Consider the following 25745-nt stretch of genomic DNA (forward strand, 5'->3'; position numbering starts at 1 on the left):
CATGCCAGGCCTGTGCCACGGCCTTGATGATATTAGCATAGTTTTCTTGTTCATGGTTCTTGCTTTTGATCTTCATGGTCTTGTGAGTGGGATGTTTACGGATCCATGCTAATTTGTTGGGATGAATCTGAGCCTCAGGTATTAATGATTTTTGGCTGAAATGAATTATCTTGTTGCCATTAAAGATGAGGAGATATGGGATTGGCATTCACGTGTCATTTTCTAATGGAACTTACGTAGAGACCAAATAAAGATATTATTTTAGGTGAGAAAAATGGAATGCATCCAACTTCAAATCTTTTCGATTAAAAATGTTCTTATTTGTTTGGTTATTATATTTGGTTTAAATCTAAATATTCTATCTTATAAATTACTATATTTGGATAGAATGAAATACAAATTTTAAATTTTAAAAAATCATTAAAAGATTAAACTGAAGTATGATAATATAGATGACTGAAATCATTAAAAGATATATTTACACAATTGAAAAAACAATTTGATTACTAAAATATTTGAGGGGAATAATATTGAATAAAAATATATATGATTTAACTGATTAAATTTGGTTAATTACAATTTTTATTATTTTATGTTTGATTAATGCAAAATAATAATTGTATAATTAAATTCTTTTTAAAATATAATTTTCTTCTTTCTAAAATATAAATATAAATGTAATAAAAGTGTTTTCAAAACTGGATCATATCAAAAAGTTCAACCAAAAACTGATCACGAGTCTAGTCTGAAACATCCTAAAAGTGTTTTACACTGGTCGAACCGACAATCAACCGGTTATTCGAATTATTTTACTTTTTTGAGAAATTATTTTTTTAAATCTTAAATTTAATATTTTGTTAGATATATACACGATTATTTGAATTTTAAACTTCGTTAAAAATATTATTTTAATAATAATATATTTATTTAATTTATTGTTTTTGGTTTTAAAAAATATATAACAACAATTGATATTTTAAATATATGTATATATTTATTTAGATTTTAAACTTTGATAAATATATATTTATATAAATCTTATTGTATATTTAGATTTTAAACTTGTATAAATATATATATTTATAATTTTAAATATAATATTCATGATATTATATTATTATTTTATATAACATAAAGTTTTTCTAATCCGATTTTTGGCTCAAACGATCCAATCGGTTGAATCATTTTTCAAAATAAATCGATTGGTTCATCAGTATGATTACAGTGAAATCAGCGTAATGTTCTCTTTCTTTTCTTAAATGATAAAATATTCCTAAATAATAATAATAATAATAATAGTAATAATAATAAAAATCTTTCTCCCAGCGTTCAGTTTCCAATCAAACACCCAATTTTCACACCATGGATTAGTGTTTCTGCAATCTAATCTTCAATCTTCAAGTTCTCCGATTTCCTGCTATGACAGCTGCTGAAACGAGTTTTCCCATGGATATCACCACGCAGTGCCATGACTGGTGACAAGAAGGAAGGTGATAAACAGAAAGGTGCAGTGACAGGAAAGAGCACATCAACATATCATCTCTCGGCTATTTGAAAAGAAAAGGTTCAAACTGAGAGAAGAGGTTGACTAGTTTGTAAATTGATTGAGATCTAGATAGTTGAATCGAAGAGAGAGAGTGAAGGAATCGGACGCCACTCAGCGTTCTCTTCATTTGATTCACGGCTGCTCTTTCGATTTCTCCCACAGCTTTAACCAAGAGAGTTTTTTCCAATGGTTTTAAAGAAGCTGGTAGGCCCAGCCGCCCAGACCTCTAAGGAATAAAATATATTTATAACTTTTAAAATTATATCTACAAGTTCATCGTTGGTTTTTTATTATTTTCAAAATTAAAACCCAAAAGATCGAATATTTCGATTAAATATTATTTGAAATAAATTCAAGATTTCAAATAAGAGGAGGCACGAAAATGGAACTGCAACAGAAAACATCTCGCCAAGAACGACATCTTATTTAATCTTTCTTTTTCGTCGTGACCAAAGCAGCAGTTGGGACATAGCTCAAGGGTTTTCCTGACCCAATGAAAGAGTTTTCCATTGTCGCTGATATATGGAAGGATTCGCCCGGATATTAATACAAGGATGCAGACTTTGTTAAGGGTTTCATACAAAGAAGGTAATGCACTGATCAGTAAACATTAATGAACCAAGTGACTGGCCAAATGAATATCGGTAACAAATTCACGGGCACAAACAACTAATTATCAAGCATTTATTGTACCTGAAATATAAATAAAAGTTCAAAGATTGCATCAACAAAGCTATTTAAGGAAGCCCATACGCATGTATTCCATACAAAATCATTAGTTTTCATATATTCTCCTCATTCAGCTGCCATAATATGGCACAATGATCGGAATGCCAAAGTTTTTCAACAAGAAAAATCTTAAAAATTCTAGAACTGTACCTCGCCAAAAGGCAAAATGGGACAAACCAAACTCATTTTAGATGCATCCCAAAGCATTTCCAAAGCTGCGTTCTCAAATAACTTACAGTTATTTATTTATTTAAATTTCACATTTTTCCAGAGCAGAATCACTTAACAAGGTGACTATAAGTTGCTGTAAGAACAGAAGCAAAACAACTTGGATGTTTCATTGAATTATAACATCGATGTTCTTAAGCTAAACTAATACACTAAAGCATAACAAAAGTAAACCAAAAAGGGAATAATCTATGACAATTAAATGAAAATGCATGCATTCCCAAGGGAAGATCAATCCATGGTCACCCGTATATCATTAGTTGAAATACACACTACAAAGTGAAGATCAATCCATGGTCCTCCATTTATCATCCACTTCACTCAATAATGGACTGAATGACACCTGCGCCTACAGTCTTGCCTCCCTCTCTGATGGCAAATCTCATTCCCTGCTCACAAGCAACCGGCATAATTAGCTCAACCTCCATCTTGACACGGTCACCAGGCATCACCATCTTTGACTCCTCATCCTTGTCATTCATAATGGAATTCACCTTCCCTGTCACGTCAGTAGTCCTCATGTAAAACTGAGGTCTATATCCTGCAAAGAAAGGGGAATGCCTTCCACCCTCTTCCTTCTTCAACACATAAACAATTGCCAAAAATTTCTTATGCGGAGTGATGGTTCCCGGCTTTGCCAGCACCATACCCCTCTGAATATCAAGCTTTTGAATACCTCTCAACAGCAACCCAACATTGTCTCCAGCCATGGCATCATCCAATATCTTCTGAAACATCTCAACTCCTGTCACAGTCGTGGACCTAGTATCCTTCAATCCCACAAGATCCACAGTATCACCAATCTTAACAGTCCCTCTCTCTATCCTACCGGTAGCCACAGTCCCTCTACCCGTAATCGAGAAAACATCCTCAACCGCCATCAGAAATGGCAAATCAGTCTGCCTCTGAGGAATAGGAATGTAAGCATCTACCTCATCCATTAACTTGTAAATCTTGTCCACCCACTTATTTTCCCCTCTCTTAATCTTGGGATTCTCCATTAAGGCCTCTAAAGCAAGCAATGCAGAACCGCAAACGATAGGAATATCATCACCAGGAAACTCATAAGAAGACAATAACTCCCTTACCTCAAGCTCCACCAACTGAATCAACTCCTCATCATCAACTTGATCTTCTTTATTTAAGAAAACCACCATATTCGGGACCCCGACTTGCTTCGCCAACAAAATATGTTCTTTCGTTTGCGGCATTGGTCCATCAGCCCCAGAAACCACCAAAATCGCTCCATCCATTTGGGCAGCTCCAGTAATCATATTCTTAACATAATCAGCATGTCCCGGGCAATCAACGTGAGCATAGTGTCGTGTCTCAGTCTCATACTCAACGGTAGCTGTATTAATAGTAATCCCACGAGCTCTCTCTTCAGGGGCAGCATCGATTTCATCGTATTTCTTAGGAGCAGAGTTACCAACGGAAGCTAAAGCCATGGTAAGCGCAGCAGTGAGGGTGGTTTTCCCATGGTCGACATGGCCAATGGTGCCGATGTTGACATGTGGCTTTTTCCGCTCAAATTTTCCACGCGCGGCGCGGATTGTGAAGCGGCGGAGCGGCGCGTTGGTGGCAGTGGCGGGTTGAAGGAAGAGGGTAGTGGATAAGGAGGGTGTGAAGGAAGAGGATAGGATGACTTTGGTGGGTTTTGAAGAAATGGGATTCGAGAGAGAAGGGGCGGAGGCGTATCCCAATTTTGTGGCGGTAGTGGAGGGTACGGCTGCAGCGGAAATTGATGCCATGGGCGGCGACAGCTGAGAGGATAGGAGATGAGAGTGGGGATTAAGAGATGGGATGGGGTTTGGAGGGATAACGAGTGTGTGAGTGTGTGTTGTATGTTTGGCAGAGCAAATACGGCCTTTCGTCTGATTCCTATCCAATCCTCTTTCTTTTTTCTTTTTCTTTTTTTCCATTTTTTGATGCTCACAATTACTTGTGGGATAGTATCAAATAATATTTATATTTTTGTATCAAATTGTAAAATACCTATCAAATAATTTTGCTAAGTTAAATTCAAGAGTTTTAACATTATTCTTTTTGAATATAATCCATAATCATAATTAATTTTATGATATATAGTATATACAACCCAACACACTATATATATGCTTGCACTGAGTCATTGGAAAGTTTTGCTAAGGTTCAAATTGCAAAAAGTTAGAAGTAGCTATAGCAGCCTGGTATGATAAACTCGGCTTTCATGTAAATTGGTCATTTTCACGTGAAGAAAGGAGACTTGAATGACATGCACAAGACAGCAAAGCCCAAAAATAAATTGAGTCTACTTTTGGTCCACGTTAAAATATTTGGGCCACACAAATTACAATCTCCAAGCTCATAATAATTTTGAGAATTATTTACATCCCATTAAACATCTTGTACAAAAACAGGCTGTAAGACAAATAATAAACAATGATCTATAAGGGCTAAAACGTCGTGAATATGTTTCAAGCTTTGTTAAATTATAGAAATGATACCAAAAAAATAAATAAGAAGAAAGAGATAAAAGGCTTCAATTAATTGGCCACAACGATAAACTGCAAAGAAACACAACACCACACAATAACACCATGCCAACGTATATTTCTTTACAGCACAGATTAGATAAAAACAAATATAAACAATTTCCCATCATCCTCATACAATCTCACCAGCAAAATAACAAGTAGTCTCTTCAGACAAGCGTGTAATGTTGTTAATACACAAAGATGTAGCTATTTACATGTATACTTTTCGAGAAGTTAGATGATCTGTGGAATATAGAGAAATATATCGAAGGTATTCAAGTTTGCTATGAGACAAATATTTAATGATATATATATCACCTAGCAGCATGTCCTACATGTTCGTGCTATAATACTGGCTTTCCGGGTCCATTTCAACAAGAGCAGCTATAAGCAAAAAGCTGGATCAAGAACAGGTCCACAATAAATGTCTTTCTAACCGACCTTAGTTTTTCCGGCACTATCACTTGTTAGAAGCATTGTCCGTTCTGGAACATCTTCAACCCCGCATGATAAGGATGAAAATCACAGGATTAAAGAACAAATTAAATTAATTTCCTACGGGTGAGCTAGAAATATCAGATTGCAAGACTTACATCGACCAGGAACTTTAATACAAAGGACTACTTGTACTGTGTATGGTGCCATTTATGTTCGCATAGCTTTTGATGGCAGATGCTAAGAACCTCCTGACGAGTCTCTTGGGGAAGGTCATTCAGAAGATCCATAACAGCTAGTTCATGCTTCTTATGAAGATCGCCCAGCTCCCTAAGCTGCTCATCCAATAGATGCTCTAGCTTATCAACAATAATTCTGATGTTAGTTGAATCTGTTTCGTGTTGTATTGAGATTTTCTCAAACGAAAAAGAACGGTTGTAAGGAATACCAACTTCTTCTGAATCAGGGGGTCCGGAATTCGCTTCCTCTTTTACATTACTCTCACAATCAGAATAATATTCCACATGACCGAGCAAGGAAGTAAAACGGTCAGGGTTCATATCTCCATGGCCACTAGGAGATCGTAAATTTTCTTCAGACAAGCTGTCTACAGAGGCTACCGACTCTGCCAACAAGGTAGATGGCCCAGGCCTAAGCGGTGAGGTTTCCCCACTAGCTTTGGGTGAATCAGACCAATACTTCCGGCCGGATGGTAATCTTTCCAGAACAAATGGGCCAGAATCATTAGTAATGGGGGAAGCATCATCCAGAGCTCCAGATTCACCACTTTCTGAAATAATCTCACCACTAACATTATCGCCAGAGATTTCTATAGGAGCCCAATCAGGAATATGGGATCGAATTTCAGAATCAATCATTGCACTAATCACTGAGACATCATGCTCAGTTAGGTCGAGCTCTTCAACCATCTCACTAGCAACAGCAGTTGAAGTATCCACCTCAATATCAAATGGGAAGTGAATGTTTCGAATATGACCTGCTCAAGAAGAAAACAAATTACACCAGTGAGGAATTTTTGTGAAAAAACACAGAACTTAGTCAGCCGAGAAGGAAAAAAACATAACCTGATGAATCTGCAATTCGAAGTTTCAAAAAAATTGTATTATGGTCTTTTCTTTGACCCTGCACAGTGAAATCTCGACTTCCCTCAGGCATAGAGTCTTCAGGGGATTTTCCTCGGTCAAGCTGATTGCCATTGTCATCTTCAAATATGAAGTGTCAAAAACCGGGAAGGATGATAGAATTCTAATCAAGAAACAGCAGAAACCTGTCACATGTACCTGCATCCGAGGGTTGGGATTGCAACCAGCGACCTCTACTTCCAGATTCCTCATCAGGTAGGAGAAATGGGTCCATCAGAAGTTCTCTGGCCGACAACCTCTCAGAGACTTTTGAGATGCACTTCTCTATAAATGACCGGACCCCCGGATCCTTCACCTTTTCCAATGATGCAGGTTTTATTCCCTGCTCAAGTGGAACAATGAAAAACAATGTGGTTGCAGGGTACAGAAGAGAAAGTTAAGAAAAATACAAGTAAACTTTCCTCGATCCAAATTGTGACTATTAAAATTTGCATAAAAGTAGAAGCGATAAACTTTTACTTTTACTTCCTTCTAGGCTATTAACATCAAAATCATAGAGCTATGGATCTCACTAATAATATAGTTTTAGAGCAACAAGAAAATCAATAAACCATATAAATAAAGTGGAAAAATATATGACAAACTCCATGCTGATCCATCTCGATGGGATGGAGATGAGTTGAGCGTTTTATAGCACAAAAAAATATTTCAACACCAAACATCAAGTATCTAAATGCGAGGTCCACATAGCTCCGTAGAGAAGTACTCTAATGAACAACAATGACAAAGTGTACATAACTTTAGGCATTTGTTTTGATAAGAGAACCTTTATTTGTCAGGGACTAATTTCTTTTAACATCCAATACCACAAGGTGGGTCCCATAAAGAACTAGTACTGAGGAATGAATCTAAAGGGAACAAAATGTCTGATTATAGAAAAGATTCAAATATCACACCGAGAGTAACAAATGACTTACCGCTGTCACTTTCTTATATATCTGAGCAGCATTAGCACATTCAACATACGGATACTCAAAGGTCACTAGCTCCAGCAAGGACATACCAAAAGCATATACATCTACAAGTTCATTGTATTCCTCCTCATAAAGCTCAGGAGCCATGAATTCCGGTGTGCCTGGTAGAAAAATTACGATACATCATTGCCTTCAAGATATAAACAGCTACCGCATGCCACATACAATCACTAAGAATACAAGTAAATCAAACCTTACCTATAACACTATGAGCTGCACGTGCCTGTTGAAGTATAGCAGCAAGTCCTAGATCACCAATTTTCACCTCCCCTTGATTTCCATTAACGAAAATATTGTCACACTTTAAGTCCCTGTGAATAACAGGTGGGTCATGGCTATGAAGATACGAAAGGCCCTCCAGGATTTGTCTTGACCAATTTTTCAGTGCCCTCAAATCAACATGCTTGTGTTTCTTCCGATACCTAAACAGAAACCAGATTCAGCTCCCAATACACCATCCACAGCTGACTCGATAAATCAAATAAGCGCTTAAATTTAAACATACTGTCGCAGAGTCCCGGATGTGAAAATTTCGGTTATGAAGTTGATATGCTCGTTCTTGGGATCAATCCAAGAATTGTAGAATTTGATAATATTTTTGTGCTTGAGGGTTTTTAGTAAGTGAACTTCGGAATACAACCTCCCAAAATCAACGGAATTCCTCATGAGATCAGCAATCTTAACTTGATTCCAAGCTACCTCTATTCCTTCCCGTTCATCAAATGCCCTATATCTATTTTGTCAGCATAAAAAAAGGCATGAATATATATACTAATAATTAGATAAATTGAAGCAGCGTGAATTCCAGAAAAGCTTACACTTTCTTGAAAGCTCCTTTCCCAAGCACTTCTTTATACTACAAAATTGCATCATAACAAATCGAAACAAATCAGCAAGCAGAGAATAAACGAATAAATGATGATAGAAAGCTGATCGCTTCCAAAACTCGACAAACTGAAAACTCAACCCACCTTACGCAAACGCAAATCATCTCAAACTTTAAATTGTACCATTAGCTATGATCATGTACATAAAAAAAATATCTAAATCAATGCATTGAGAGAAACTGTAAGAAGGATACGCACCCGACCGTAGCGACCAGAGGTATCAACCTCAACAAACTCAGGCTCGGAATCGGAATCGTCCGGGTCGGATTCCGCCACGGAATCTTGTGGCATTGTCCCAGTTAATTAAAAAACTATAGAAACAAAAGACCTCTCAGATTCAGATCTATCAAATGATGAAAAGTTGGAGTATTTACGGCTGATTCAGCTAGTTGACAGTCGAATCGGAATCGATCAAGAAGATTAAAAATATCGAATACGAATAAAAATATGTAAGAATTTATCAACTCTGCAAGATTTGAATTGGAATTTTATATTCTGGGCATTATTTATTTATATAAGAAATATACGTATGTTGTGCACACATACGTTGGATTTGGGAACATTGAAAAAGATTTGATCGAAATGAGGAAGCAAACTCTATCTGGCTCAGGCTTTTTTTTATTCTTTTTTTTTTTTCATTTTGGAAAAACTGAAAAAAGACAATTACTTTCATCACTGCGATGGAATTTTTAGTTTTTTTTTTTTTACGTTGATATGAAAATTTCTATTAGTTTCATGTCATATTTTGAGTAGAATTATATTTTAATTAACTAATAAAAAATTAATATGCGAAGCCATATTAACTCCAAAAAATTATAGCTACAATTGGTTTTTTTTTTTTTAAAAAAAAGAAAATAATTTATTAGTTTTATAAGGATATTGTAATAATAATCCAATATTTTAACATAAAAGATATTATTTTTTATTGACATGTTCTCGTACCAGAATGGCACAGATTTGTATGGCTATAAAACAACTGAAAACTTTTGTTTGCATAAATAAATTATATCTTCATACGTACACCCATTTTGTTTGTCACGGTGGAACCTAAAATAGTTATTATCTTATACCTATACTAGTATATTAAGTGTGAAGATATGATAATAATTATCTAGAGAAGACACAAATTTTTTTACTAATTTTACCTTTATATGATATTAATATTACACTTTTGTTTTTTTTTTGTTTTAATTTCAACACACACTTTTATTTTTATTTCAACAATTCAAATATTAATTTAGTCCCTCCATAATTTGTCAAATTTCACTTTAGTCTATCGATAATAATAAAAAAGATTGTACACACGCATCGCGTGTGCATAGTAACTAGCATTTAATTAAAAATTTATATTCAAAGTTTTACTGTTCATCATCTTCAAACAGCTAAACACCTCTCACAGACAAGATTAATAAAATTTATTCATATTAGCTCGAGCGCGGCTCAGCTCGACGAGCCCTGCTCGATTGCTTTGAAATAACCATAGCCAAAGGCAGCTAGGTAAGAGATGCGGCTATCTATCTGTATGGCGCCGATCTTGAATGTCCAACTGATATTTTTTTCACTAACAAAAAAAATGCATCTTAAAATAAACTTAATTCTATTTTCACACAAACAAAAGAAAAGGATCATACTTATGATATCAAAGGAAACACTAAACAAGAAAATATTGGTAGGCATTAAAAAGGAAGAGCAACATGGCACAGAGTCACAGCCATCATGTGATCTGGATAAGTTGGTTACTAGCCGTCAGAATTTTCATTCAACGTCTTTCTTTAGTTCATTACAATACATTGAACACACACTACAACTGCAAAAATGTCTCCATACCTAGCATCAGTCAAAATATGAAACTCAGCTAAATCAAGAAACGTCTGTTCAAAACAAGTTGAATCGCAAAGCGTCAAAACGAATCAAAAATATTGTACAACATAAAAAGTTATCGAGAGAAACAAGAACTAAAGTCTAAGTGTCCTGTTTTCATGTTCAATAAATAAATTCGAAACATTTCCCTTTACAATTGTTAGAATGATTATTATTTTCAATTTAACCTTTATCTCTCCTTAAGAACTCTATTATTATTATTATTATTATTATTATTATTATTATTATATTATATTTCAAAATACTATGTTCCAAGTACGGAGAAACTAAAACCAATCAATACCCCAGTTCTTGTCAAATGAAAAGCTACACGGATACCCCATAAAAGTAGCCGACAGAAGCATGCATAGATACTTTTGCTCTATGCTTTTTCATTATCAAGAAAGAGTCGTATTTTCCCCGGAATTCTATCTTAAAGCATTTAACAAGCCATTTTACAGTAAATGGTAAGAATCAAAGCTTGAATGTCCAAGAATCTACATGGGAATGCTATCTAAAGTTTACAAATTTTCTCTACAAACTCAAAATGCTCGAGTACTTGTGCTTTGACAGCAACAATGAACAGACTGGAAGCCAGCCAAGAATTCCACTATTTTTTCAGATATTTTGAATCCTCATGTTGATTGCCTAATAAGTCGTGGGTACTAAGAGATCGAGTCGTTGGACAGTAATAAACACGACAAAAGCTTTTTCCTTCAAACATAAATGTGAGTTTTGCATCAACGCAGTCCCACCATTAAGCGATTAATATACCTTTTCCATCTCCACTATCTCCAGACAGGAAGTTTTGCTTCTCAGATGCATTGATCACTGCTTTTTAAGGGCATTCATTTTATCTCTGAGATAGTAAAGCTTGGCTCTCCTCACTTTCTTCTTGTCCAACACCTTTATCTCCTTTATATTGGGAGAATACCTGTCATCACCCATTCATTTAGCCGCTAACTCGTGGCAGTATCAGAGAAAGATAACTAAAAATAAGTTTACAAAATCAATTCTAGACCAGCATGTCGTCTAGCTATTACAATACCTTTTATGATTGAAGTACGTCTTTTGTTTTCTGGTACTTCCTGCCATGGCAAGATCACGAGAAAACAAATCAAGTCTTAAAAGATAGACAATGAAAAAATGCACTATCGTGACTATTCTGAGGGAAAAACCAGTACCACTTTAAGCTGGACAATACAACCTGGCCTGACATCGGGTATATCTCGATTTGATTTCACTTCCTCAACTGCTTCTTTGTCAACTATCTGCAGTTTGTATCGAGCAAATAATGTTTTATGGAATATTTCTACCATATCATTAAAGTAAAGAGGGAAATAATAGAGTGAAAATTCACAATTAGTGCCTGCATAATGTGCCTGGCTGTTTTATCCAGCCTCTTGAATTTGATGCGCTGAGGCACGTCACAAATATGGGATGCTTCTTCAGAAGCAGATCCAACATTTGTAAAGTTCCTTGTTGGTAACGCAAATACCATTGAAGATGGTTGATTCAAGCAAGAGTTTAGACCTATTCCATCACTTATTGAAAAGTTTGGAGGTGAAGTTTTAGAGCCAATATTTTTATCCTGGAATGAGCAACTCTTTCATCAGAATCGAAAATCAAATGGCCAACAAAAGCTGAAATCTCCTTGAGCAACATTAAAAGAATAAACAATAGATAGCTCAAATATATCAAAGACACCAGATTTACACGATCTAAGCCCATATTTAATCAATTTGGTCCAATGAATTAACCACATCGAGTTTTATTCAAGGCTCACAACAGAATTATCCAAGATGGCAGCATCCTGATGCCCAACTTGCACACTTCCGGATTTATATTTAACTGACTCGACCAAATGAATAACTCTAGGTGCACGACTCCAAGAAATGACATTAAAGGACAATCATCATTCAGCTAGCACTGATGAGTATATCAATAATCAACACACACCAAGAAGAATGCCGAGCTGGAATAAAGATGATAATTGAATCGCGGCGCCTGATTAACCAAATTCTCCTGAAATTTCGACTCAAAACATGATATCGTTTTCATGTCAACAATTTTCAGATTGTCGGCCCTTAGTCGCGAGAAAAATCGAAGCTTCCCGAACAGAGATTGCATTGCTATAAATCAAAACCTGAATAAGAAAAGAAAAAAAAACCATTCACAGGAAATCAATGATTGCAGAGACAAATCATTTTTTTTAAAAAAAATTGCGAATCCTGTATGATTCTCTGGAAGATCAAAACCCTAATCAATAATACATTTATTTAAAAATGATATTATGATCAATATGTATCATAAACTTTACAAACATATTACTCTACCAATAATAATTAATATTCTTATTTTCATCGCTTACATTATCACTTTTACCAAAATTTCTTCTTCTGCAGCTTCTTTTTCAGGTAAGATTTAGAAACATATCAATTTTTTTTAATCAAAATTTTAGATTTAGCGAACACTATCTATACCTTTTAGCTCCATCCACTCAACAAACTAATCATTTCAATCAAGAAATTTTCTTTGTGAAGAAAATTTTAGATTTAGTGAACACTGTCAGTACCTTTTATCATGATTAAATGGGTGTTATAGAATGAAAATCGAAAAGATACTTTCATTTGGTTTTTAAAAATAAGGATACTTTATATATATTCAATTTATCATTCAATTTGTGTATTATATGTAATTTCCTATATACATGTCTGATAAAGAATAATTTAAAAAAGGAGAAAATATATTAAATTTGAAAAATGAGAAAATATATTAATTTTTTGAAGTTTTGAGAAAATATGTACGTGTTTTAAGATAATTATCGGTTTGGTCAAAATTGCGTGACTCTATATGATCTTTCGGGGTATTCGATTTCTTTTGCCTAATAAGTGTGCTCAAAAGAAAGTGAGGAGTATGAAGTGTGGGCAAAAAGCAGGATCTGTTGCTCAAACAAAATAACGAAATCCACACTTTTGACACCTAAGAATTCGTGAATTCCGAAAAAATGTTTAACATAGAAAAAAAATCCTGAAAAAAGTTGTACGTGGTAATCGGAGCACTAACACAGTAGCAGTGAATCTCACTCATTATCCCGATTTATATGATCATGACAATCGGAAAATTATGAACTTGCTTTAAAAAATTACATGTAACTTAGTGATTTTTTTACTTATCTTAATTTAAATACAAAAAAAAATTATTTTACTATATTTTTTTTTTATCAATATATTAAAATATAGTTTATTCGTGAATATGATTTGTTTATTGAGTTGAATTTTATTAATACAATACTCTGACAAGAAAAAATCATTTTATTATATTTTATAAATTTTAAAATGTATCATTATTGAATATATAATTTATTAGTTACTAATTATAAAAAAATTATATAAATGGTATTATAATATAATTTTAATCAAAAAAAATATTAAAAATTAAAATGTGTATATAGTTGAATTTTTTAAACAATTACTCGACTTAAAAGTAATTTATATTACAGGTAAAATTGACTTTTTATTGCTATCATGTAGCAATTAAGTTATTTATAATAGTTTATATGTGTACCAATTTGTCAACTAACCAATAGTTAGTGTACTAAAATAATTTTTACTCATTTATAAGAAATTTTGTAAAAAAATTGAAATTAAATTTGTAAAACGCAAAAATCAAATTTAAAATTTTATGATTTTATCAATTTTTTTAAAAAATTATTTATATTAGGTTATTTATCATGCAAAAAATGGGATTTTGGAGATTAAAATAACAAAATTATTCAAATTAACCATACACCCAAGAAAAGGGGATAGAAAATTTAGAAATACACGCAGTTGTTTTAAACTTTAAGTTTCCCCATCTAAAATTTCAAAATTTTAATTTATCGAACATAGAATTTACATCATAGCTTTTTCTTGAAATCTAGACACGCCTTAATTAATAAAAAATAATTTATTTCCATGGATGCCAAAAATAATTAAGTTAGATATATCCACAACAAACCAATGGATCAAGATTGCCAACCCCAGCTAGATACATTTACTTGCTAATTCGCTGCTGATTTATGTGTTTTCCGTCTTTTGGGAGGAGTGTTATAATCTATTTATAATATAACTAAGAGCACTAACAAATGAACAATATAGCATATGATATTTTATTCGTGTATAAGTTCGCAAACTACCTCAGTACACAAGGGGAAAAAAATTAAATATCCAGCATATTTGATGGCAGAGTGGTAGGTTGGTTACAAGGAGAATGGAGAAGTAAAAGAGACCAATCTGAACCTTTCAGCATCTTTTAGAATAAACTTACTGCTAATGAAATATGTTAGCACTAGAGTTACAAGTCGACATCTTTCTGTCTATCTAGCTGAAAACCATTTCCGTCGTTCCCATTCTATCTGTACCACAGAGTAACAATCTATCATGAAAAAGGTCGATACTACCAAAGGAATTAGTGCTGGGAGGGCATTCCAACGCAGCTTCAAGAACTCGATGGTGCACACCATGGGAGTCAACACAATATCCACCTTTATGATCATGCCCTGCAATACAGACCTTTACGCATTTGTAGTGATGTATCAAATCCATCACTTCCTCATGATTCCATAAAAGTGCTTCATTGCTTGATGCTCCAGGATCCAAAGGTAGATGGCAGCATATGATAACTTTCTGGTCTGCCTTTGTTGCATCTTGAAGGACACGATCCAACCATTCCATCTGCTCTTTTCCCACTCCTCCATTGAACATAAGGAACCTTCGGTCCAGTCCAAGAAGGCCATTTGGGCTATTCTTATCTGAATTTGGATTTCTCTCCTTCAGAAAATTTAGGGCTTTCAATGTATTTGGATGATCCATCGGCCAACCTATAGCACTGATATCATAACCATCTAGCACTAAAAATCGGTACTCAGGAATTGGAGAGAACTCATAATAAGCACGACATTCACGATTATGAATGTTTAGTATTGGAAGCAACTTCTCACGAGGGAGATTGTAGAGACAGTGATTGCCAATCATGTGATATACAGGGCCATTGAAAATACTAAATTCGTTGACAATTTTATCGACAGCAGTTAGAGATTGGTCCTTTGGGCAGAAGCCGTCAACAGTATCCCCAAAATTGATTACAAACTTCAGCTGCTGCTCGTTCCATTTCTTTACTGCTCTTTGCAAAACAAGCAAGCTATGCCTGTAATACCGTGGGACGCCAAGGAACGAACGACCATCAGGAATGTCAGCATACTGGACATCTGATATCACCCCAAAGGAAACCAGTGGTTGCCTCCCTTGAGCGTTTACTATTCCATTTGCATAACCCATTGAGCAGCAAGAAAAGAATCCTGGACAATGAAAATAATAATAAAATTCTTTAGAACTGTTCAATTTAAAATGAAAGTGGCGAAACCATGAACAAGGACATGGAATTCCAAATTTTGCCCAAACACTCTCTTGCTCTTATATTTGGTACAATAAAATAAAATAAGAGAAGCAAACATAAACTTTACACAGTTTACTCATATATAGCAAAAGTATATAGCACCATTGCGATTGGTGAAAAGCTAAGGTACAATTGTACAAGAGTAACCACAGCCCGAAAACAGATCACAGTTTATCAAGGAGTATCTCTTCCCCAGGAAATCGCCTGACAAACGTAGCATACAAATCATACGAACCTTTATCTCAATACTCAAACCAACCATCAAGAAAAAGAACAGAAATAACTCTAAACACAATGGATCCGAGAAAAAATGCCAACATCAGAGCTAGAATTACAAAACAGATACACTAAATCTCAATTCCCAATCCAGAGAATAAAAATTTACCGACAAAATAACATGCAGGGAACACGTAGTTCTCAAAAAGAAAAACATTCACAAAAAACAAAAAAACTCAATCATCAATCAACACACCAACACTCTTGAATTGAATTGTGTCCCTTTGCTACCAGGGACCCAAAAACACAAAGCTGCGTACAATTCCAAAGCCTGAGCTTTTTGCAAAAATAAAAATAAAAAATCAACTGGCCCAATTCAGAGAGTATAAACAATAAATCAAATTAGCATAAATTATTAAAATTAAAAGTTTGAGGATCAAAACGACAATACAAAATTAACTAATTACGAACCCAGCCCGAAAAATCCCAAGCTCCTCCTCCGATGCTTCTCGATCAGAAAATGTGTTTCTTTATTATCAAAGAAACCAACATCAATGGCGGTGCCTCCCTCTGTCGCGCGACCTTTTTGGAACTGGAATGTGTTTATTAATGATGATGATGATTGGGAAACTTTTGGGTTCATACCAGTTGGAATTGGATTCGGACTCTGACTCCTATTTAATTTGGATTTTTTTTTGTTATATAAAATCTGAAGATATTTCAATTTGTACAGATGGAGATTTGGACCAATCGCAATATCGCATGCTTTCCCCTATGAGCAAAAACTTGTGTGAGACGGTTTCACGGGTCGTATTTGTAAGACGGATCTCTTATTTGGGTTATCCATGAAAAAGTATCACTTTTTATGCTAAGAATATTACTTTTTATTGTGAATATGGGTAGGGTTGACCCGTCTCACAGATTAAGATCCGTAATACAGTCTCACATGAGACCCACTCTTAACTATAACAATAAAATAATCACGTCTCTCGATCTTTAAAAGTAGAAATAAATTTTAAAACAAAAATATCCTACATGATTATTATAAATAATAAAAAAATCTTCTTTCTTCAATAAATTTTGAAAATTTGGAGATTAGATTATTTAATAATAAATAAATAAAAATATATTTGACAATTAAGAGAGAAACACATCACAACATCGAAGGTAGATTAGCATAAAAAAGACATATAGTAAGCCGACATATGGCAAATACACACCATGCAACATGTATTATTTGTCTGAAGTTTTTTTAGAAAAGACTCATAAATCAATTTAGATAGAATCCCCTACACACCCGAAAAAATATCGTTTTTATGTCAAAAATATTATTTTTTATTTTAAATACGAACCGTATCACAGTTTATTTATTTTTTATAACAATCTTTAAATATTAAAAAACAATTTTTGAGGTTAAAATAGACACCGCCTACCAACCTCATCTCACACTTGAAAAAGAAAAATGCTCATTCATCAACGAGGTGACATGTTACATGAATAAATATCATAACTGTTTACTTGCACACACACATTAATTAGGTTATTACAAGCAAATGTCAGGACATGACGCGAAAAGGCAAGAAATTTCTTTATGCCGGGATCTTGTTGAATCCCAGAATGACAAATCAATTATTGATCTCATCTCAGTTACATAATTATAATGTAAATAAGCCACAAAAACGATCGCCCTATATCTAGTAACATATCTGTAAATAACCAAATAAAATCAGAAACTTAAGAAAATGAGTTTGTAGATCATTCAATTTGGGACCTTGACGGCGAACATCCGGTGTCAGGGTGACTTTTCTTGAAGGTCATGATGTATGATAGATAATATAAGGCAAGTCCTAAGTTTACTGGGTATAAGTAACATTTGATCTCTTTGGACTATCTTCCATGATGAAGGATTTGTTGAATCAGCTTATCCGGCAGTTTCTTTGTGGCCTGCAAAAGGCACAACGAGTTGGGGAAAGATTGATATTCGGACACTCCATAATTCCAGCAGTAAAATGAATTTTCAAGAATCAACAGTACCTGAAAATGTCTCATATGCAATATCGGCTCACAACCAACATCTGCAATTAGTTTTCCATTTGGGGTTTGCAAACTGAACCGTCCTGCTTCATATGCTGAAAGGCTATCTTTGTCATGAGGCAAGCTGCGGCAAACTTTGAGAAGCGAGCTAAGAGAGTTCATCTGGTAAGTTAAGAGTAGAAAAAGTTATGAGAACTATACCTTTGAATTATTCACACCCCTTCAACCAAAAATTTCAAATTGCAGGTCCAAACTCCAATGACTAACCTTCATGTAAGGACAAGACGCACAACCTCCATGAAGAGAACAACCCTCTCCGCTTGCTACACCAGGTATTACATGAAGTTGCAACAAGTCGTCTGTTTCTCCCAAGGTTGAGTTCTGTGTTCTTGTTACCGACTCCGATGAAACTGGAAAGACTATCTCTACGGTCACTTTTGCTCCCTCATCGGACTTCATAGAGCCTAATAATTTGCGAACTGCAACAACTATTGAAGTCACCATTCCCGATTCGGTTCCTAAAACAAACTGAAGATGATCGTCGACATTTCTATTTAATGCTTCTTGCACCCTTTCTTTGATGAAGTCTAATATATTTTGGGTCGAACCTACTACACCCATTCCTCTTCTCTTTGCTTCCATCGCTAGAGAGAACATTTCACCAGGAACTTCGAAATGAGCGGTTAGAAATGCGTCGCAATACATTTCATTAATTTTACCAACAACTTCATGACCAAAGAGATGATGAACAATACATGTTCCATCCTGGCACAGAAAAAGAGAGGTTGGTGATAAAAAAAACAGTGACACCACCATGACTGTGTGGTACCACAGGACTCTTATGCAATATGCTCTTCGGAAATGACATCCTTTTCGAAAATGTTGAGAACAGGAGGCTCATGGTTCCAAATTGGAATGCAAATTAACCGAGCAATTCAAGGGCTTTTGAAACGAACTCAAATATTATTCAATGCATATTCGAAGTTATCGAACTCGAGTTGAATTCAGATATATTTCCACGCTGAATTCGAGGTCAAATTATATTATTCAATGACTCGCGAGACACTCATCACCTTTAATATATTTACAGAAATACCTAAATTAAATGAGTTTACAATCCCGAGACTGAATTGATCTGGATTTGAACGTTTTCTAACCTCAAAATTAAGTTCACAACATATCGACCATAAAATCTAGGTCGAGTAAATTTGAACCGATGAAACTTCGCTTTTCAAGCTATGAAAAAATGCGCAGAATCTAGTACAGTTCTAATAGTTTGCACCCACAGTTCCAACAAGCAAGTGGCTCCTTTCACTATCACAACTTAAAATAACATACTCACCTGAAAATAATGAAGCCGGGGTATCAAAGTTTTGATAGAGTTTCTATTGTGATTTGGATGTATACTAGCAATTTCTTCATCACTCATCACAGCCATCTGCCGAAACAACTCCATGATATTTGCTCCCATGTAAGTGTCAGGACCATACCATACGCATAAATTAGGCACTTCTGCAAAAGCCTTGAAAATTACCAGATGCAGCTCACAATAAGTAAAAAGAATCTGAAGTATGGACATAAAGTAAACAACCAAATGATTATTCAAAAAGAAATGGCAAAGCCAACCTGCAGAATGGTTTGCACGACATTAGAAGAGGTACAGGTAATTGTTGGAACAACTTCATGCGTGTAAGCTTTGGTCTCGAGGGATGTATTGATATAGACGACATGCAAAGAGGGAGAAGGAACGGAAGTTGCAGCGGTGGCAAGATAATCCATATATTTAGGACTGGATGCAGCATCAGCCAAGGAGCACCCAATACGTTCATTAGACATCCTGTACACACCTACCTGAACAATTTCATAGTTCAAATATGCTCACAACAAACTGAAATAACAATACTAGTTTCATAAATCATTGTTTGTGTTAAGAACCAAACGTAATAAATAAAGCAAACATATTATATCCACTGCTTTCATCAGAAACAACACTCCAAATCAATAACTCTAACCATGGAAGATTCATTCACTCGAAAACACAATTTATTGTTAAAAGTAAAACGGTCATTTCCCTTCTGCAAAGTGGCGAGTTTTCTACCGTAGAAAAAACCTTCGGCTAGCCAACATATAAATTAGCAAAACACCGGTCATCTAAGAAACATCAAGAAAAATCTGTAATATCAAATAACATCAAACGATGATACTTCTTCCCAATTTTCTCAACATTTCTTAATATGTCATCATTCTCTAGTTTCCACCAAGTAATCCCCTGATATTTATAACCATAAAATTTAAAAGCCATTTTTATGTAAAGCGAAGTTATATATGTAAAAAATGGCATGATTAGTTGGTGTAGGCTGATTGATTTATTTCACCATCTAATCGACAGAAGAAATGGCCCAGAGAAATTATGAGTAAGGTGTTGTACCTCTGTAAATCCAGCCTGATCTAGTATAGCACGTACATTTTCAGACATAAAATCTACACCCAGAACAGTGATAAATTTACACCCAGCTTTAGCCATTTGGACCGCAGAATCTGCCATTACCAATGAGTCAGATATATGGATGTGAGACCAGAACTTCTGTGCAGCAGTTAAAATTCCTTGGACCTCAGGGTCCATGTAAAAATGTGCAACCACTCCAATTTTTTTCTCCTCCAGCAAATTCACAAGTTCTTGAATTTTTACCTCATCAGGGGACATAAATCTTGCCTGCAATATATTATATCAAAGCTATGACTTTCAATAATTGGATGTTACACGTTATGTTACAAACCTCATAAGCACGCTAGCCATAACCCAAATTTTACGAATTATTGAAAGAAAGACACAACCGATGTTATGTTTCTGGAGTATAACAATCTAATTGCATGATCTACTTCTAATGCATATAGTTGATTCAAACAAAGGAGAGAAACTTTACCAACAGTACGCTCCAAAGCCCCTGAAAGATAGGTGTGCCAAATTGTTTGCTTATTATTAAATATCAAATAGCACCTAAATCTTGATCAAATACGATTTTTTCACCCTTAAAATTGGTCATTAAAACTTCCTTTTAAAATCTCTCAAGTATCAACTGATTGAACCAATATCCTTGGCTCAAGCCACTCATAGTGTTCCTAGAAATATAAAGCTACGCACACTACTTCTTGCCTCCTGCTTATATCATAGCGTTCACCAAGGCAAATGGAACTTTGACTGATTATATGCAATATTTCTTGCATGCTATGACGATTTGTGAAATCTTCCTACAGTAATGGCAGAATCCGTTCAGGATGTTGAAAGTCCATCTAATTCAACTTAACTCACAAGTATTTTGGGTAAAAACAAAAATAGAGTGCATACCATCCAAACTAGTTTATACAGAAGAAATAATGACTGATATAAGCACAAAAGGGGATGAGACTTTGCAAGCATTTGAAAACTAAACATCCTGCGTTCCAATTATGTCTCCTCTATATTACTAGAGGGGGGGGGGGGGTGAGAATATGGCAGCCATCACTCTTCGGTAACTTTGTTAAAAAAGCGGTATTGTGGGTGTCATCAAGAATCCTATACGTAAAAGACTGAAAAAGAAATCCTATCAGCCCACAGGAAAGTAGAATGATATGTTTAACAGGTACCAACCTTTTTTAAATAATTTTAAAAATCCATAACGAAACACAAGTTCACGAAAAGCATTCTCCATAGAAAACACAAAAAAAGAACACAAAACCAAAGACTAATCTACCATATAACAAACACTGACATGGGAATTTCACCTGAGCTTCAGCATAACTTCCCTTAGCTTGTATACCATCAGCACTCACAATCAACGATGGGAACGGCTCCCCTTGCAACCTTCCCTCGCGCTTGGCCACCAAAGCCTTAGTCCTCTTTTGCATGCTCATCAACGCATTGTGCCAAGTATTCACTCTGCTGCTAGAATAACCCCTTCCTTTCCCATTTAACCCAACAACACTCAAGGGCCCTAAATCCTCGGTCTTTACTGCCAAAATCTCTTCCGGTGTTGCTCCATCGAGAACCCAAACCAGACAGGCGCAATACCCTTTTGTTATCTCCGAATCACTGTCCGCCAAAAACCTCAACCTATTCTCACTGTTTAGTTCTACATGAATCCACACCCGTGCAGTGCACCCAGGCACCCGGTTTTCGGTAGTTTTCAACGAATCTTCGAAAGAAGGGAGGAGCTCGGCATAGAGCAGCAGTCTCTTAACACGGTCTACCGGTTCGGTCAGTGACTGGAGTTCTTCGATTAGGACACGCAGCTTAGCGTCAGCACCGGTGTCAGTACTCGTCAGATTACCGCTTCCGGAGGCTTGTGAGGTGACGACTGAGCAATGAAAAGGCGTTCTCGATGTAGGTTTGATCGGAGACACGGAATTACGACATGGGTTTTGCGAATGGAAGCATCTGATCACAGGGTGCGCGGGTTTTGGATTGGATAGGTTGCTAAATTTAGGGTTTTTAGAACTGCAAAAGAACGAGGAAGATACAGCTCTAACGGTAGACAGTGTGGTTGCTGATTCCATCTTCCCGCGAGTTAATCTGTGTGCATGAATCAGAAGCGCGGACACGATGAAGAAGATCTGTGTATGTTCCCAAGTGTGTGTGAGAGAGGATGACAGCAGCCGGTGAGAGGCGGAGGGAGGGGCTTGAATGGCGGAGATTGGCGGTGGCGAAATGGATATATATTGTACAGTAAATGAAGGATGGCCTTTGGATTAATGCAAGGTGGAAATTAGCCTCATTTTCACGCGCCAAAAAGTAAATTTTATTTATATGTTAATTAATGTTTCCATCTTAATTATATTATTATATACTAAATATAAGAATTGTTATTTAAATTATAATTATGTACTATGTTAAAATATACAAAGCATTTAAAACCTATGAAGAAGTGAGTCTTGCACACTATTTGTCATCATAATTCTCCAAAATTATTAAGCCAACAATTCAAATTTGATTTGCTTTCTCTTCCTTTTTGGTCAATGGGTTGAACCAAACACATGTTTAAACCAAGTTGAGACCATTGTCTTTGTATCAGAGAAAACTTAATATCTTTTACTAGATAAATTATAGCACATAAACGCCAACAAGATCTAATATAAACTTTCCGTTAAATCAAGATTTTTAAAAAATATATATACTTCTTGATGTAGCCAATAATCAAAATGGGCTCTTAGCCTATTACCCATTACTTTAAGATTTTTCAGGAAAAATTAACCCAATATATTATTTTAAAGTAAAATTATATTCTTCATCACAATGCACTATTATATGATGATTATGTTTTTATCATATCATATTATAATGGCTAAATGTATGTATTAAAACTCAAATATTGACACTCATAATGATGACGCTCAAGAACATGCTCCAATTTTTTAAGCCGAAATAGTTTGATTATAATTTAGGTATACTTAACGGATAGGTCAATCCAGAACCGGTTCAGAAAAGTCCCGTTAAGAATCGGTTTCTTGGAACCAGATCCGGAACCATCCTAAACCCGTTAATGAATTATTTGAGACGATTTAGATGGTGAATTTTTTCATGTTAGATGTGCCTTTCATGTAATCAATTTATACATGGAAAATGACTTCTCCAACAGTATATATACACTTCAATGAAAAGTTCAAATATTGATATAAAATGTTGTCTACAATTGTTGAATTTTATCATTTGCATAATAATATCTTGTTATCACATAAAGATTTGTTCACTCCATTTTACAATTTTGGGCCATCTTTACAAATAAGAGAAGGTGATTGCTTTGTTAGAGTTTTATGACACTGTACTACTAATTTTTTTCCTTCATCTTCGTTTTAATATATTTTTATAAAATTATTGAATTTAGAGAGAGATTTTAACATGTTTTGTATCAGACATGGAGGATAAATTTAAAACATATTGAGAGACAATTCCACTTGTGCACTGTTTAGCAATTTGAGTGGTCTCTTGTGAGACGGTCTCACGAATCTTTATCTGTGAGACGGGTCAACCCTACCGATATTCACAATAAAAAATAATACTCTTAGCATAAAAAGTAATAATTTTTCATGGATGACCCAAATAAGAGGTCCGTCTCAAAAATACGACCCGTCCTAGCAACTTTGCTAGACCAAGGTTGGAGTGAGAGATGATTTGAACTATTTTTTGAATGTTATGCTAATTTTGGTTTGCTTGATAATTAAAAGATGAAATTATTAATCCAAACATATCAATTGTTTGGTTGAAAATAGTTTAATGCATAGAATCCTGTTGTCCACTGATTGCTTACTATTTTATCATGCTATACGATTTCTTTTGCACCGATTGTAATATAGAACTCAATGTAACTTGAATACACCCAATCAAATTTGATTCCAATGTAGAAACTAGCTCACAGTGGACTGCTATATTTTAAATTCTCAAGTTGCTAATATAATAATATGCATTTCATTATCTTTTTCTATCAAGAATCAAGTGTTAATAAACTTCCATTGAAATATGTGTTGGATGGCAGTATGATTCAAAATCATTGTGTGTTTGTGTGTGTGAGTAGATGAATTGAGATGGCATATTCTGCTTTAGTTTTACTTATGCAAACACTTGACAAAATCCTTCATCCTTGTCCACAGATTTCATCTCTGAAGGAAAAGGTTTGTTACTTGCTGGATTTTCTTGAAGATTCTTCCGAGAAGTGTACCTCAACAATCACTGATTTAGAAGGCCAAATCAGAGATGCAGCTTATGAGGCAGAAGATATCATTGAATCCCATTTAGCGAAAGAGTCCCTTTCAGAATCAAGCACTTCTTTTTGGGAGACGTTCTGCTCTACGATTCAAAATGTGCTTCCTGCCTTCCGTCAAAGGAAGGTCTTGAATCATGATTTGGAGATGGAAATCAAGCACCTATGGAAGAGTATAGAGGAGTTTGAGTTTATCTTGGACTCTTTCTTCAAGATTAAGAAGGGTAAAATGATAGAACTCCTGCGTCCGGTTACTGAATCTTTGGCTGGTGCTCGTCTATCAAGAACGACTTCATGTGGACAGAGAGCTATGGTGGGGTTGAATGAAGATTTTTTGAAAATCAAGGATTGGCTGACTGGATCATCGTCTAGTCGGGAGATCATTTCAATCGTAGGGATGGGGGGCATCGGTAAGACTACTCTCGGTAGAAATCTTTATGAGGACTCACTTATTGATTATCACTTCGACACTCGAGCATGGGTGACTGTATCTCAAGATTACCACTGGCAAGGTGTAGTGAAGGATCTTTGGAATTCCATTGCACTTGTCAAACGTGAATCACATGATGTGTTAGGTAAGATTTTATTTAATGTGGTGGGACCCACATTAAATAAAATAATAATAAAATCTTTTCCCACATCGTTTTTTTATTAAAATTGGACGAGGGAATTAGTTATAAATAGAGCTCAATTCCTTCAGTTATTGTATCCCAAAATCAAAAGCTTTTTAGCTTTGATAAATAGAGAGTGCATAGAAAAAAAGAGTGTATTTTTTTCTTGAGTGCGGGAATTCTCTTGTGTGAGTTAGAGAAATTATTTTCTCGGTATACTCGGGTTGGGAGTGTGAGAAATATTGAGTGTATTGGTGTATACACTTGTTGTAATATTTCTTCCGGTTATAAAAGTTGCAGTGCTCCGTGGACGTAGCCTATATTGGGTGAACCACGTAAATCTTTGTGTTCTTGTTGGTTATTTTATTCCGCAAGTTTT

At 35.1% G+C, this 25745-nt stretch overlaps 6 protein-coding genes across 9 annotated transcripts in view; 1 reads left to right on the forward strand and 5 right to left on the reverse strand.

The window, feature by feature from the left end:
* Nucleotides 1–2590: 2590 nt before the first annotated feature.
* Nucleotides 2591–4440, reverse strand: LOC140978417 (elongation factor Tu, chloroplastic-like). The gene has a single exon (XM_073443416.1). The coding sequence runs from the start codon at nt 4423–4425 to the stop codon at nt 2821–2823; it is 1605 nt and encodes a 534-aa protein (XP_073299517.1). The 5' UTR covers nt 4426–4440; the 3' UTR covers nt 2591–2820.
* A 575-nt stretch (nt 4441–5015) lies between these two features.
* LOC140978416 (probable serine/threonine-protein kinase WNK3) lies at nt 5016–9067 on the reverse strand. The gene is made up of 9 exons (XM_073443415.1): nt 8677–9067; nt 8410–8447; nt 8097–8324; nt 7790–8013; nt 7535–7692; nt 6756–6939; nt 6540–6677; nt 5613–6451; nt 5016–5513 (listed from the first exon to the last, which is right to left on the reverse strand). The coding sequence occupies exons 1-8, from the start codon at nt 8767–8769 to the stop codon at nt 5640–5642; spliced, it is 1875 nt and encodes a 624-aa protein (XP_073299516.1). The 5' UTR covers nt 8770–9067; the 3' UTR covers nt 5016–5513; nt 5613–5639.
* Nucleotides 9068–10803: 1736 nt separating this feature from the next.
* Nucleotides 10804–12610, reverse strand: LOC140978860 (large ribosomal subunit protein bL19c-like). Of its 2 annotated transcripts, none has more exons than XM_073444097.1 (5): nt 12298–12610; nt 11708–11929; nt 11523–11609; nt 11387–11426; nt 10804–11272 (listed from the first exon to the last, which is right to left on the reverse strand). In XM_073444097.1, the coding sequence occupies exons 1-5, from the start codon at nt 12466–12468 to the stop codon at nt 11256–11258; spliced, it is 537 nt and encodes a 178-aa protein (XP_073300198.1). In that variant the 5' UTR covers nt 12469–12610; the 3' UTR covers nt 10804–11255. The 2 variants fall into 2 exon arrangements, with proteins under 2 accessions (XP_073300198.1, XP_073300197.1); XM_073444096.1 differs by having other exon boundaries at nt 11699–11929.
* A 1855-nt stretch (nt 12611–14465) lies between these two features.
* On the reverse strand, nt 14466–16717 carry LOC140978418 (manganese-dependent ADP-ribose/CDP-alcohol diphosphatase-like). Of its 3 annotated transcripts, none has more exons than XM_073443418.1 (2): nt 16462–16717; nt 14466–15676 (listed from the first exon to the last, which is right to left on the reverse strand). In XM_073443418.1, exons 1-2 carry the CDS (start codon nt 16631–16633, stop codon nt 14700–14702), a joined length of 1149 nt encoding a protein of 382 aa, XP_073299519.1. In that variant the 5' UTR covers nt 16634–16717; the 3' UTR covers nt 14466–14699. The 3 variants fall into 3 exon arrangements, with proteins under 3 accessions (XP_073299519.1, XP_073299520.1, XP_073299521.1); XM_073443419.1 differs by having other exon boundaries at nt 16247–16599; XM_073443420.1 differs by having other exon boundaries at nt 16458–16596.
* An 837-nt stretch (nt 16718–17554) lies between these two features.
* On the reverse strand, nt 17555–22726 carry LOC140978419 (quinolinate synthase, chloroplastic). Its single transcript, XM_073443421.1, has 7 exons — nt 21787–22726; nt 20453–20737; nt 19651–19875; nt 19367–19546; nt 18292–18789; nt 18025–18186; nt 17555–17934 (listed from the first exon to the last, which is right to left on the reverse strand). The coding sequence occupies exons 1-7, from the start codon at nt 22555–22557 to the stop codon at nt 17878–17880; spliced, it is 2178 nt and encodes a 725-aa protein (XP_073299522.1). The 5' UTR covers nt 22558–22726; the 3' UTR covers nt 17555–17877.
* A 1422-nt stretch (nt 22727–24148) lies between these two features.
* The window catches only part of LOC140979200 (putative late blight resistance protein homolog R1A-10), a 6658-nt gene continuing 5061 nt past the window's right edge, over nt 24149–25745 (forward strand). Inside the window, exon 1 of the mRNA XM_073444529.1 lies at nt 24149–25330. Coding sequence (XP_073300630.1) covers nt 24580–25330 — 751 coding nt within the window. The 5' untranslated portion in view covers nt 24149–24579. The remainder of the gene's footprint in view (nt 25331–25745) is intronic.

Source organism: Primulina huaijiensis, chromosome 6 (genome assembly GCF_012295235.1).
Source record: "Primulina huaijiensis isolate GDHJ02 chromosome 6, ASM1229523v2, whole genome shotgun sequence".
Classification (NCBI taxonomy): domain Eukaryota; kingdom Viridiplantae; phylum Streptophyta; class Magnoliopsida; order Lamiales; family Gesneriaceae; genus Primulina; species Primulina huaijiensis.